This window comes from Nylanderia fulva, unplaced genomic scaffold, assembly GCF_048542155.1.
Source record: "Nylanderia fulva isolate GAGA-0341 unplaced genomic scaffold, ASM4854215v1 Scaffold538, whole genome shotgun sequence".
In the NCBI taxonomy this organism is placed as follows: domain Eukaryota; kingdom Metazoa; phylum Arthropoda; class Insecta; order Hymenoptera; family Formicidae; genus Nylanderia; species Nylanderia fulva.
Genome location: NW_028190630.1, coordinates 3,415 through 18,036, shown reverse-complemented (window position 1 = coordinate 18,036; position 14,622 = coordinate 3,415). Strand labels below are relative to the sequence as shown.

The 14,622-nt window shown below is 36.9% G+C and overlaps 2 protein-coding genes across 2 annotated transcripts; one reads left to right on the top strand and one right to left on the bottom strand.

The window, feature by feature from the left end:
* The first annotated feature begins 7,021 nt into the window (after positions 1 to 7,021).
* LOC146721163 (uncharacterized) lies at positions 7,022 to 9,078 on the top strand. Its single transcript, XM_085487338.1, has 2 exons — positions 7,022 to 7,258; positions 8,167 to 9,078. Exons 1-2 carry the CDS (start codon positions 7,022 to 7,024, stop codon positions 9,076 to 9,078), a joined length of 1,149 nt encoding a protein of 382 aa, XP_085343464.1.
* A 1,203-nt stretch (positions 9,079 to 10,281) lies between these two features.
* Positions 10,282 to 13,362, bottom strand: LOC146721162 (uncharacterized). The gene has a single exon (XM_085487337.1). The coding sequence runs from the start codon at positions 13,360 to 13,362 to the stop codon at positions 10,282 to 10,284; it is 3,081 nt and encodes a 1,026-aa protein (XP_085343463.1).
* Between the last annotated feature and the right edge of the window lie 1,260 nt (positions 13,363 to 14,622).

The window sequence follows — 14,622 nt, the reverse complement described above, 5'->3', positions numbered from 1 at the left end:
TACCCATTTCTTAATATTAGTTAACTTTTAATAGTTATATCTATTGTATATCTTTGGGGGATATAACAAATTTATAAAGAAAAATGCAATTTTATATTTTGTTTCTTAGTATTTATTAAAATGTTTTATAACATAAATATTACACAAACAATTTTCACGTATTTGTAATGTTTTTCTACATATTTTAAATTTTTTGTGAATTTAGCCAATTACATCGCCCAAGTTTTATTAATTTTATGAGGGAAATTGCAGAATCACAAACAGATGATGATCTACGTTACTTGCATAATTGGGATTTGGAAAAGCATTGTCCTCTCATAAAAATAATACGAGATTATAGTCATCCGGTGTACGAAACATTTTTCCGATGGTCCATAGAAAATATTAATGAATTAGAGATTGATTGCTTACCTATTACTTATATTACAGAAACATATCCCGATTTTTACGATTTTTTTATATTCCATGGTATGCGCAAATTCAAGCAGAAAATCAAAACTATTATTTTTTCAAGAGGATAGTTGGATGATATTCAATATGCAACAAATTGATAAATATCGATCATTGACTCATTATGACTTATTACTCGTCTTCATTTTACACACACATACACACAATTGATATTATTTTATATTTTTGTCTATTTTATTCATTATCGTATAAAAATCTGAAATATTCATTATATATAATTATAATAGTTTTAAAATGTTTTGTGTAATGTTCTGCATTATTTAATATATAATTAAGGTATACATCAGTGTTTTTTATATTATATCAATCAATATTAAAATTATATATTTATAAATATGTATTTTATGCTAATAATAATAAAAATTATAAAAAAGTTAATTATATTTATAAAATTAATATAATAATAAGTGCAAAGTAACATACAATTTTCGTAACATTACATGTTACAGAAATTACACTGATTAATAAAAATAATTGTGAAGAAGTTAATCGGAATACAATTAGAAAATATGGTTGCAAAGTCAATGTAATAGCTATCAGATGTTTTAGTGAAATCAGCAGTGCGCTGTCGAAGGAGATCATAAAATAAATAAGATTATTTTTGCCAAGTTATAGATTTTCTGCCTTAATACTAAATATCATATTTTAAATTATTACTGTGATGAAACCTAGACTAGTGATACCAAAAATTATTGTTACAATTAATTATGTTTAAAAATATTGGAAATTATGTATGAAAAATGTGTCATATTTCATGGTTTTTGAGAGAATGTGGATCATGTGCTGATTTTTTATTCTGAGCATTATAAAGAAGAATGTATACGTGCGTGCGTGCGTGCGTGCGTGCGTGCGTGCGTGCGCGTGCGCGCGTGTGTGTGTGTGTGTGTGTGGTAATACACTTTTTTTTTGGATAGCTAGATAGCGTTTATGTGTTCAAACATGTAACTATTTCACAATCTTTTTATACATTACATTCAAATAACGTTTATTTATTATAAATAAATCACATCCGTGTCTCACCTCATGTAATATATGTATATATATGTATGTTATATAATATATGTATGTTAAGTTTTTAAATTAATTTTTTTTGTCGCAAGTCTTTAATGTTTATATTTTTGTTATTGCAAGTTTTTAATGTCATTATATATTTTAAATACATTATTTTTCAGATATGTTTTAAGATTCTGTAAGATTTTGGAGATATAGTTTTTGACGCGGACTTAACAACTTTTTTTACCTTTTTTAAAATGAAATTTTTTATACATATACAAAACATTTATGAGTTCATTATAAAAAATTCCGAAGAAAACCAAAAAAAGCTTGTTACATAAGATTCACTCTAAAACGATTTTTAATAATTATAAAGTGATAAAGTCAAATTGTATTTGCATTATGATAAGTAATGAACAAACTATCAATACGTTACCTTAAAGAATTGATAATCCTAACTCTTTGATTACTGTGGAATGTGAATGTCCAAAGCTCTTAGGTTATATTTCAGTCAATTAACAATCAAAGAGAATGATAAATTATTAAATTAAGGCCATGTGTAACGAGCAATACGATATTATTTTATTATTGAGAAGAAAATTCTTAATTTGAAATAATAATTATACAAACGTTTCGAGCTCTACTTGCTCCTCTTCAGTGCGCAAAAAAATAGTGATAATAAATAACGATAATAAATAAATACATAAAATTCTAATAAAAAATCCGCAATACATAGTCAATATAAGTTATATAGTTGAGTCATAGTTAAAACGCAAAATATATTTACAATGAATTGAGACCATTAAAATAGTTCAACAAAGTAAGAACCCAATTAGAAGCAGAATGATTCGTCCGGTTATTCATAAAATATATTAGAATTATTAATAAAAACTTGGAGTGACACTTATACATTACTCCAAATGAACCACTTATCGTTATTTGACGAAAGTCCCTCGATCTGGCAATGATTATGTTCATCCTCTCCAAATTATTTGATATTTGTTAACTGAATTTAAAGAATTTATTCAATTGTAAAATAGGATTCCACTAATGTGTATGTGAAAAAAAGATTAAAAATTATAAATTAAACTAACTACTAAAATATTGAACCTTTATGCTTACAAATTGTTCCGAATAACTTGAGATGACGATGCTTCTAATTGTTGTTGGCCTTATTGTTAGTACTTGACTGTTGTCTAGTCTTTTAAAAAGTCGAATAAATAGGTGTCAGATCTCACAAAATAAACATTTACATAAGTCTAAAAATTCGATATTTCTTCTAGAATGTCGAAATACGCGTTGTTAAGCAATTCGGTGTCTGTGTTATTATTTATACCATGCCTTTGTTCCTTGATGTGTATCATTTCCGAGATAAGTCTTTTATAATAATTAGATTCAATATCAAGTATTTTAACGTTATCCCAATCAAAAGCATGTTTTTTATCCATAATATGTTCAGAGACCACAGAATGCTTGGAGGAATCAAATTTAATATTATGCATATGCTCTTTTAGTCTAGTGCGTAATTTTCTTTTGGTTTGCCCAACATACGAAGCTTCACAATCCTTACAATTAATTTTGTAGACAACATTATTATTATTGTTATGCACGTTTTTGTCCTTGTGGACTTTAATTAATTTGTTAAGATTATTTAGACAACGGTATCCTACTCTGAAATCTGATTTTTTTATTGTCGATGCTATTGTCTCAGAAATGTTATTAATGTATGGAATGACGAAAAATTTTTTCTTGCTATTATCTTCTGCAATTTCTTTTTTTCTATTGTTGTTAAACTGACCATTGTTTAAAACTCTTATTCTCTTATTTATTTCTTTAAAGATTAAATGAATAGGGTAACCATGAAGAGTTTTAAACAATGGTCAGTTTAACAACAATAGAAAAAAAGAAATTGCAGAAGATAATAGCAAGAAAAAATTTTTCGTCATTCCATACATTAATAACATTTCTGAGACAATAGCATCGACAATAAAAAAATCAGATTTCAGAGTAGGATACCGTTGTCTAAATAATCTTAACAAATTAATTAAAGTCCACAAGGACAAAAACGTGCATAACAATAATAATAATGTTGTCTACAAAATTAATTGTAAGGATTGTGAAGCTTCGTATGTTGGGCAAACCAAAAGAAAATTACGCACTAGACTAAAAGAGCATATGCATAATATTAAATTTGATTCCTCCAAGCATTCTGTGGTCTCTGAACATATTATGGATAAAAAACATGCTTTTGATTGGGATAACGTTAAAATACTTGATATTGAATCTAATTATTATAAAAGACTTATCTCGGAAATGATACACATCAAGGAACAAAGGCTATGGTATAAATAATAACACAGACACCGAATTGCTTAACAACGCGTATTTCGACATTCTAGAAGAAATATCGAATTTTTAGACTTATGTAAATGTTTATTTTGTGAGATCTGACACCTATTTATTCGACTTTTTAAAAGACTAGACAACAGTCAAGTACTAACAATAAGGCCAACAACAATTAGAAGCATCGTCATCTCAAGTTATTCGGAACAATTTGTAAGCATAAAGGTTCAATATTTTAGTAGTTAGTTTAATTTATAATTTTTAATCTTTTTTTCACATACACATTAGTGGAATCCTATTTTACAATTGAATAAATTCTTTAAATTCAGTTAACAAATATCAAATAATTTGGAGAGGATGAACATAATCATTGCCAGATCGAGGGACTTTCGTCAAATAACGATAAGTGGTTCATTTGGAGTAATGTATAAGTGTCACTCCAAGTTTTTATTAATAATTCTAATATATTTTATGAATAACCGGACGAATCATTCTGCTTCTAATTGGGTTCTTACTTTGTTGAACTATTTTAATGGTCTCAATTCATTGTAAATATATTTTGCGTTTTAACTATGACTCAACTATATAACTTATATTGACTATGTATTGCGGATTTTTTATTAGAATTTTATGTATTTATTTATTATCGTTATTTATTATCACTATTTTTTTGCGCACTGAAGAGGAGCAAGTAGAGCTCGAAACGTTTGTATAATTATTATTTCAAATTAAGAATTTTCTTCTCAATAATAAAATAATATCGTATTGCTCGTTACACATGGCCTTAATTTAATAATTTATCATTGTTTTTATTGTCATACGAGCTTGAGCATTGGTATGTGATGTTTTGATTAGGTATTAATTTTGCATTAACAATCAAAGAGCTTTATCACAATAAGCGTAGACCTATAATATTTAATTACACGCTATGGTTAATAAGTCCAATATCAGAACACGATAAAATGTTTTATTTCCTTTATTAAATTTAATTAATTTATTATTAAGAAATAGAATTGTAATATTTTCAAGTATTCTACAAAGTCAATGATATTTTACAAAAATAATAAAATTTTAATAACTTAAATTGTATATATTTGTTGCACGTAACGTTTTCACCAACAGATTTAGAATATAATCATGTTAAATCATTATATTCCTTATTAATTTGATTGCATAGAAAATATTTAATTATCACGCACATGATTTTATATAATAAACAATTATCTCATCAATATGAATATGTGCAGATATAATATAATAAATATAAATATGTGAATATATTATTCTGTTTGCAATTTTTAATTATTAAATTATATTATTTCCAAATTATATGCATAATAGATATGCAACAAAACTATTATTATTAACAATATATATTTGCAATCCAGATATTATATGAAACTATTCACACACAAGAAAAATAATATTTTGAAAAGTAATTGCTGGTGTACGATTACATTTTTGTTTAATTGGCAAACAAATATTTAATAAAATTTATTAATTTAAAAAAAGGAAAAAGAAAAATGAATCTTTTCAATATAAAAAAAATATAAATATATAAATAAATATATAATAACAAAATATATACATTCTAAGCATTTAAATAATAATACAATTTTAAAACAAGACCATTTATATAAATATTTATATACAACGTATTCTAATTATGTTATTCAATATTTTTCAATATTTCTCTCTAATAATTTATTTATAATAAATAAACACAATTTGAATGTAATACGTGATTGCCATTTTCCAAATTATGTAAGCGATTATCTAATCGTGTACATAAATATTTATTTTACTATTATTTTGTAAATATACCTAAAACGATAACTTTGGAATGTTTTAAATATATATCAATTGAGATATTTCATTTGAAATATTTTTAATATATACTATGATGAAATATTTCAATTGTAACATTTATGAATTATATCAAAAACAAATACGTAAAATGTATCATTTGAAATCTAAATGAAACAATTTGAAACATTGCATGTATATTTCATGTTTAGTGGGTTAACGTTAACAGGAATTTTCAAGATCTCTGCAAGGTCAAATGAATATCAGCATCATCTGTCTTTCTTCAAATCCTATGGTGTTTGTTTGAAACATTTTTTCGTCTTGCATATTTAACAAGTTTATTTAAATGTCGTAGGAAGTTTTATTATCAATAAATCATCAATGCCTCTTAAAAATTCTTGTTTAATCTGTAAGTAAATCCTGTATTTATAAATCTTGTTTGTACAGAAATACCTATTTCATAAGTAAATTTTGTACTTATTAAATATCTCGAAAGTATATAGGAAAATTTCAGACAAAAGTTGTTTAGTTTAAAGGGAAAACAAAGATAGGCATTTAACTTCGATTGGTATTCATCATTTTGTGCATAAAAATCTTGAGGTAAGATTATTGAATCAAATATATAGTGAAGAATCGATAAATTAAAAAAAAATAGAATATTTCTATTTATAAAAAAAATTAGATTTACTTCAAATTTTCGATTATGATTTTTAATTTTAAGAAATTTTAGGTCTACTGCAATGATGATTTATTTACAATAATAATAAATAAATACTATTTTGACGTGTCAATGTGATTACGTGAATTACAAGTACTATACAAAAGAAAAATGAACAGATGTAATTTCATTTCTTTTTAACTGCAGTTTCTGAAGTATTGTTTAATTAGTGTAATAATTTTGAATCTTTGCATATGTTTATTAAAATAATTTATAATGTATTTATATAACTTTTTTATTTTACAGATCCGGAAAAATAAAAAAAAATTAATCGGCTGCTCAGGCGCTGTATAAAAGCTGCCATAAGCGCTGAATTAGAACATCGGCTGCTAATAGCGCTGAATTTTGGCTTGCCCTAGACGCCTGCATCCAATTACAAAAATTAATTTTGTTCGGCCTATTACGTATCCAAACTAAAATTATTCGCTATTATAGCGTTTTCGTCTGTAATAGCGCAGATTTTTGGCTTGCCCGTGGCGCCTATACAATTAGAAAAAGTATTTTTGTTTTGGGTCTATTACACATCCAAATTAACAGTATTCGCTTTTGTAGCATTTTAGTCTGCAATATCTCAGACCTTTCGCCTGCTCTAGGCGTCTAATTAGAAAAATCTTATTTGATACTTGCATCACTAGAAGGCTGCCCCAAACGCCGTATATCTATAACTAAAACTGTCCCAAACAACTGAAAATGGATCATCAGTGTCACAAGTTCCATTATGGCAATAAGGAAAAGAATATTTTGGCTTTCAAAGAATGGTTGACGGAAACGATGATAGACAGTTTCCATGCGCTACTCGAGAGCAATTCTGATTATGCACCTCGACCTGTATGGTTGACAATATTTCCCGATCAGATTGTTCCACTGAATATTTCAAAGAAGAAGCATTTGCAAATACTGCACAGTGATTTTGGTGGTGGACATTGGGTTGCTTGCCATTACGATGCAAAATCTATTATTATATATGATTCTCATGAAGGTAGTCGTAATGCAAATATACATAATTTGAATGGAGAAATTCGAATTTTTGTGGACAGATTATTTCCCTTTCATGATTGTCAAAACAATCTAATAGTTTTTCCTAAAGTTCAGTCGCAAGGTGACGGTTATAATTGTGGTCCTATGGCAATTGCGATTGTTACATCTATTCTGTTTGGCGTAAATCCTTGCATCGTGACGTATAATCAATCGTTGCTAAGACCTCATTTGTCCGCAATGTTTGAAAAACAAACAATAACTCATTTTCCGTACCTCTATGATTCAATTGCTCCATTAACGCTACTGCCGTTGGAGACATTGAAAAGACGAGAGAGGGATGCACTGAGAAAAAGACTTGCACGTAGTAAGGAAACTGAGGAACAGCGTTCGAAACGAATCGAAAAAGATGCTTTTTCTCACAAAGAAAAATATTTTATGAATCCTGCAACAAAACGTCAGATAATGCGTGATCAGTACCATAAGGATCCTGAAACAAAACGTCAGATAATGCGTGATCAGTACCATAAGGATCCTGAAACAAAACGTCAGATAATGCATGATCAGTACCATAAGGATCCTGAAACAAAACGTCAGATGGTGCGTGATCAGTACCATAAGGATCCTGAAACAAAACGTCAGATGGTGCGTGATCAGTACCATAAGGATCCTGAAACAAAACGTCAGATGATGCGTGATCAGTACCATAAGGATTCTGAAACAAAACGTCAGATGGTGCGTGATCAGTACCATAAGGATCCTGAAACAAAACTTCAGATGGTGCGTGATCAGTACCAAAAGGATCCTGAAACAAAGCGTCAAAAAATGCGTGATATAACGTTCGCAACGCTCGTACCCAGACAAAAACACAATGCGATGCCTCTCACTCGCACCCGCATGCTCTCCGGTCCGATGAGCTGGTCGCCGCTCATAATTTTTGGATTCGACGGATTCAACTCAATCTATTTGCTGACGACATAGCTCGCCTAAAACAACTACGTTGCGTCTCAAAAACTAGTCCATTAGCTTCGCTTTCTCCTTACATAGACAGAGACAGCTTGTTACGCGTTCGAGGCCGATTAAAGCACGCAAGCCTGTCAGATGACGCTAAACATCCGCTAATTTTAAAATCACATCCATTGGTCCACCTCCTTATCAAACAGATTCATGTTGCGGCCCTACACGCCGGTCCGCAACTCACACTCACGCTCCTGCGACAACAGTATTGGCTAATTCGCGCTCGCGCCACTGTGCGTACCGTCCTCTACCAATGTATTGTGTGCACACGGGAGAATGCACGCGTGCCCGAACAGCTTATGGGCGACCTGCCGGATTTCCGCGTGAACCCGACTTCACGCGCCTTTAATCATACCGGCGTCGATTACGCGGGTCCGTTACTAGTGCACCTACGTACGACTAAAGGTCGTGGTCATAAAGCCCAAAAAGCTTACCTCGCAATTTTTGTATGCATGACCACGAAAGCACTGCACCTAGACGCAGTATCGGATTATACTACCGCGTCGTTCCTTGCCGCGTATCATCGTTTTACCGCACGTCGTGGCATTCCGCATGCAATGTACTCCGATCACGGTACCACGTTTCAAGGTGCCAATCAAGAGCTTACGGCCTCCTTCCATGCAGCCACGCGTGATCCAGCATTTCAAAATTACATAGCTCAAGAAAATACTGCATGGCATTTCATACCTCCCGCTGCGCCGCAATTTCGGAGGCCTATGGGAGGCTGCCGTACGCTCTGTGAAACATCACATTAAACGCGCTATTGGAACGCACACCTTAACGTTCGAAGAGATAACCACATTACTATGCCGTATCGAACTTTTCTTAAATTCTCGTCCCATCGCTTCCGTGTCCGACGCTTTAGACGATTATACCGCTCTGACTCCGGGTCATTTTTTGATCGGCGCATCCTTAAGCTCGATCCCGGAGCCGAGCTTACTCGAACTCGCCGAAAATCGTTTATCTCGCTGGCAACTAGTGCAGCAATTAAGCGAACGCGTCTGGAAGGCATGGAAAGATACGTATTTGAATACCTTACAACAACGCCCTAAATGGCGTTCTGTACAAACTCTAGCCACACCCGGTAGATTAGTCTTACTTCGCGATCCACTTGCCCCTCCAAGTCGATGGAAGCTTGGGCGTATAGTTAAATGCCATCCAGGCAGCGATCGGCTCGTTCGAGTCGTTACTGTTAAAACGGCTGAATCCGAGTTCAAGCGCCCCATTACAAAACTTTGTTTTCTTCCGGTCGACATCAACAATGATAGCGAACATCATTCCGCCATGGTGGGCGGCATTGGATTGTAACTGTCCGATTGAATATTGTAAATTTACGTTAAATTTCATTGACCGCAAATATTGTATTCATATCGAATGTCAATCACATTCGAGGCGGACGGTATGTTGACGCATATCATAAATTTGTATAATCAATAGACTCTTATATTAATCGCTTGTATATCAACGGAAAGGTTCGATCGTTCGAACCGACACACGACAACATTATCGACCTTGTTCACCATCCCATGTGATAAGAGTCACGCTGTCACGTGTACATTTTATTTATTCCTATTCTTTCGTCGCTCCGATTCGCCGAAACAAACATCCGATCCCGAGAAAGAGGGGATTCCGTGACGAAAACTCGGAACGCTCCCGAAAACCGAGAATCAGATCTCTGCGAACCGTGCTATCGATCAGCTGCAAATACAAGTAAACATATGTTCGTTGCTGTAATCACTTTCCTCTCGGAGCGAGCCTTTACGAGGCTGTACAAGCCACCAGTCGATCAACAATAATTTGAATTAGAGCGACGCCGTCGCGCCTACTGATATCGATAACAGAAACTATAGATAATTACCAGTTCATATCTACAAAATATCTACGATTTTAACCGAATTGAATAAGAAATATAAAAATATTTGATTAAAATACAGTAATTAATTATGAATGTAATAAGTTCATACTTCCACAAAATATTGGCAAATCTTCTGGGCTTTATGACCACGACCTTTAGTCGTACGCACTAGTAACGGACCCGCGTAATCGACGCCGGTATGATTAAAGGCGCGTGAAGTCGGGTTCACGCGGAAATCCGGCAGGTCGCCCATAAGCTGTTCGGGCACGCGTGCATTCTCCCGTGTGCACACAATACATTGGTAGAGGACGGTACGCACAGTGGCGCGAGCGCGAATTAGCCAATACTGTTGTCGCAGGAGCGTGAGTGTGAGTTGCGGACCGGCGTGTAGGGCCGCAACATGAATCTGTTTAATAAGGAGGTGGACCAATGGATGTGATTTTAAAATTAGCGGATGTTTAGCGTCATCTGACAGGCTTGCGTGCTTTAATCGGCCTCGAACGCGTAACAAGCTGTCTCTGTCTATGTAAGGAGAAAGCGAAGCAAATGGACTAGTTTTTGAGACGCAACGTAGTTGTTTTAGGCGAGCTATGTCGTCAGCAAATAGATTGAGTTGAATCCGTCGAATCCAAAAATTATGAGCGGCGACCAGCTCATCGGACCGGAGAGCATGCGGGTGCGAGTGAGAGGCATCGCATTGTGTTTTCGTCTGGGTACGAGCGTTGCGAACGAAACGAAGGATATACGCGGTGACGCGCAGTAATTTCGGCCACGAGGAAAATCGGGATTCAAGCTCCCAATGGTTTACCGAGCATGTCGCGCAAGCTTTTGAATCGCGTAATTCACTATGCGTTGCCGGGATGTCGGATATTACTGGCCATTGATTGAACGAATGTGATAACCATGGTGGGCCGTGCCACCAAAGTTGGTGATTAATAAGAGAGGCAGGGTCGGTACCGCGAGATGCGCAATCTGCGGGGTTGTCGTGCGTGGGCACGTGATTCCATTTTCCATTGGGAAGAAGCTGTTGCATTTTTGAGACTCTATTCGCGACAAACGTCTTCCACCGCGAGGGACTTTGACGTATCCAAGCGAGGACGACCATGGAAACGCTCCAACACCAATAATCGATATCGGGAAGGTGAAGAGCAGAACGAGCGAAATCTATGAGTTGTGCTAGTAGGAGCGCAGCGCAAAGCTCCAAACGCGGGACGCTAATGGTTTTGAGCGGCGCGACTTTAGACTTAGCGAGGATCAGAGTATTGGTAATGCAACCGTCGCCCGAAATGACACGGAGGTAAAGCGCTGCCGCATACGCTCGCGTGGAGGCGTCTGCGAATCCGTGTAATTCAATTCTGTTGTTCGGATGATACTGCGTCCAGCGCGGAATAGTTAACTGCTCAAGGAGAGGCAACGTCAATTGAAATGTTTCCCATTCGCGCAACATCTCGGCGGGAAGCTCGTCATCCCAATCAGACTTCGTCAACCAGAGATGCTGCAGGAAAATTTTCGCGGTTACGATAACGGGAGCTACCCACCCGAGTGGGTCGAAGAGTTGCGCGATGACTGATAATATTCCGCGCTTAGTTTTCGCGACTGTTATTAAATTCGAAACTTGAAAGGTGAAGATATCGTGTTCCGGTTTCCAGGTAACTCCGAGAATTTTAATGGAATCGTGATCGTGCAAATCTTTGTTGGTTGCGAGTCCATGGTCGGAAGGATCGAGATCTTCAAGGAGCGTAGGGCAATTGCTCGCCCACTTACGCAAACGAAAACAGCCTTGAGATAGCAACGAAATTAACTGATCTCGTGTTTGTTTGGCAGTTTCAAGGTCGTCGGCGCCGAAAGTACAGTCGTCGACGTACGTTTGCTGTAATAGAACCGGTACCGCGAGCGGAAACTGTGAGCCTTCGTCCTCGGCTAATTGCCGTAAGACTCGCAAGGCCAAGAATGGGGCAGCGGCGGTGCCGTAAGTGACGGTAAGAAGTCGGTATTCGTCGACCTGAGCCGTCGGAGACGATCGCCATAAGAGGCATTGATACATCGTATCGAGAGGGTGTACTAAAATCTGCCTATACATTTTGGCGATGTCCGCTGATAGTGCAAATCGAGGTTGTCGCCATTGGAGGACGACCGCTACTAGATCGGTTTGCAATTTTGCTCCTACATGAAGAGCGCTATTTAATGATTTGCCGGTGGCGGTGTTGCACGACGCGTTAAACACAACACGAAGTCGGGTTGTATTGCTATGTTCACGGATCACGGCACGGTGTGGAATGTAGTACGCGGGAGCTTGGGCGGGAAATTCGGTAGGATTTATCTTAGTCATATGACCTAGGTTTGCGTACTCGGTAAGGAATGCGGTGTATTCCGTTGCTAACGATGGGTCGGTTCGAAAACGACGTTCGAGCCGTTCGAGACTCTTCAACGCGGCGAATCGAGAGTCTCCAAGGTCGCGAGGCGGGCCATTTCTAAAGGGAAGACGCACGACGTAGCGTCCTTCCATGGTGCGGTAGTGAGTCGTCACAAAATGCTCCTCACATTGGGTGTCTTCCGGACTCGGATGAACGCGGGCTGGGATATCTTTGAGTTCCCAGAACTGTTTTAAGGTATGCTCAAGATTAGGTGAAATGTTAGTATGATATGCGGGTACGGAATTGCGGGGGCAGGTTTCGACGGTAGGACCCGAGAGAATCCAGCCGAACGCGGTATTCTGCGCGAACGGTTCGTGTGGTGTTCCCTTGTGTGAACCGTCGCGATAAATATTTCCATACATATCGGCTCCAATTATTATATCGATTAGCGTAGGACTCAGGAAATCAGGATCGGCTAATTCGAGGGCGTCGAGGTGCGTCCACTTAGTGTGAGACGCAACGGGAGGTGGCACGTATTCCGCGAGCGAACACAATATTAAAGCCGTCGTCGAATACGCGGGATTGTTACTTTTTACGGGACTAATTTTGATATTTGCTGCGTAGCGTGCGGAAGTTTTTGTTTGACCAACGCCAGTAACGCTTAAATTTTGCTTTACTCGAGGAAGACGGAGTAATTGCGCAAGATTCTCCGTAATGAGTGTCACAGCCGATCCTGGATCGATAAGCGCGCGAGCGGGAATGAAGCGACCGTGCGCGGAATGTACGCGGACGCGCGCTGTAGCGAGCAGAACGGCGGGAATAGCTGGCATTGAACGTGTTAGGGTAAGAGCGACAACGTTTTTGTCTTGGTCTTTTTTCGTCTCTTCTTTTGAATGTGACGATTCAGCATACGGTAACTTTGCGTGGTTTCCAAGGTGAAGGAGAGTGTGATGCTTTTGCTTACATTCTCGACAACGATGCTTGTTGGTGCAATCCTTTAACGCAAGGTTTGCCGCGAAACAATTATAACAACGGCGGTTCGATTTAATAAATTCAAAACGGCGCTCCGGCGTATAAGCGGCAAATTGTGTACATTGAAATAAACGATAATGGCCCTTACAGACCGGGCATTCGAACTTCACGGCCGTTGTATGTGATGCTACGGATTTGGCCGATTTAATTTTTGACGAGGTAGTCTCGGCTGACTCGATGTTTTTCGTCGGGGCGATAACTTCGAACGCGCGAATGCGAGACTCTAAAAATTTGTCGAGTTGAGAATAGGACGGTAAATTTTGCGATTCGCTCATTTTTAATTCCCACGCTTTTCTCGAAGCTTTGTCGAGTTTTTGCGAAACGAGGAACACGAGAACATCGTCCCACGTATCGACGGGACGTTTTAGATTTTTCAGCGCTTGTACGGTGGTATTGGTGGTGTCACGCAGAGTCTGCAACTCTTTCGCGGTTTCATGCGTTGCCGACGGTAACGAGAATAAAATTTAAAGATGGGAGTTGACGATTCGACGTTGATTTTTAAAGCGCGACGATAAGATTTGCCACGCGACTTCGAAATTCGCATCGGTGACTGCTAAGTGACTCAGCGAAGTGCTGGCCGTTCCGGTAACGATTGAACATAAGTAATGCAGGCGTTCTACATTTGTTAAAATCGGATCGTCAATTACCATTGCTTTAAATCTATCGCGGAACGTTTCCCATCGTTCGAAAGAGCCGTCAAATTTCGGTAATTCGATTCGCGGTAAACGCGAGACCGGGCGCGGACCATGATGATAATCGGTACTTGCGTTCGAAGCGTCCATGATGTTGATGTGCGGGGCGGCAATGGGAGGTATGGCAAATTCGGCCAGGTAGTCAAGGGCAGCATCCATCTGGACCTCGGCTTGTTGATACAGCTCCTCGGTGAAGTATCGATGCGTGGTCTTCGTAGCGGCCTCGGCGAGGACTAACAGCTTGGCGTTGTTGACGCGAATCTCCCGGAACTGTTCCTTGACGCGTTCCATCCGGTTTGCAGCCACGGTGGACGTCATCTTGGCGTGGCCGAGTTTTTTGAAATTAGATACGGCATTTGCAACCGA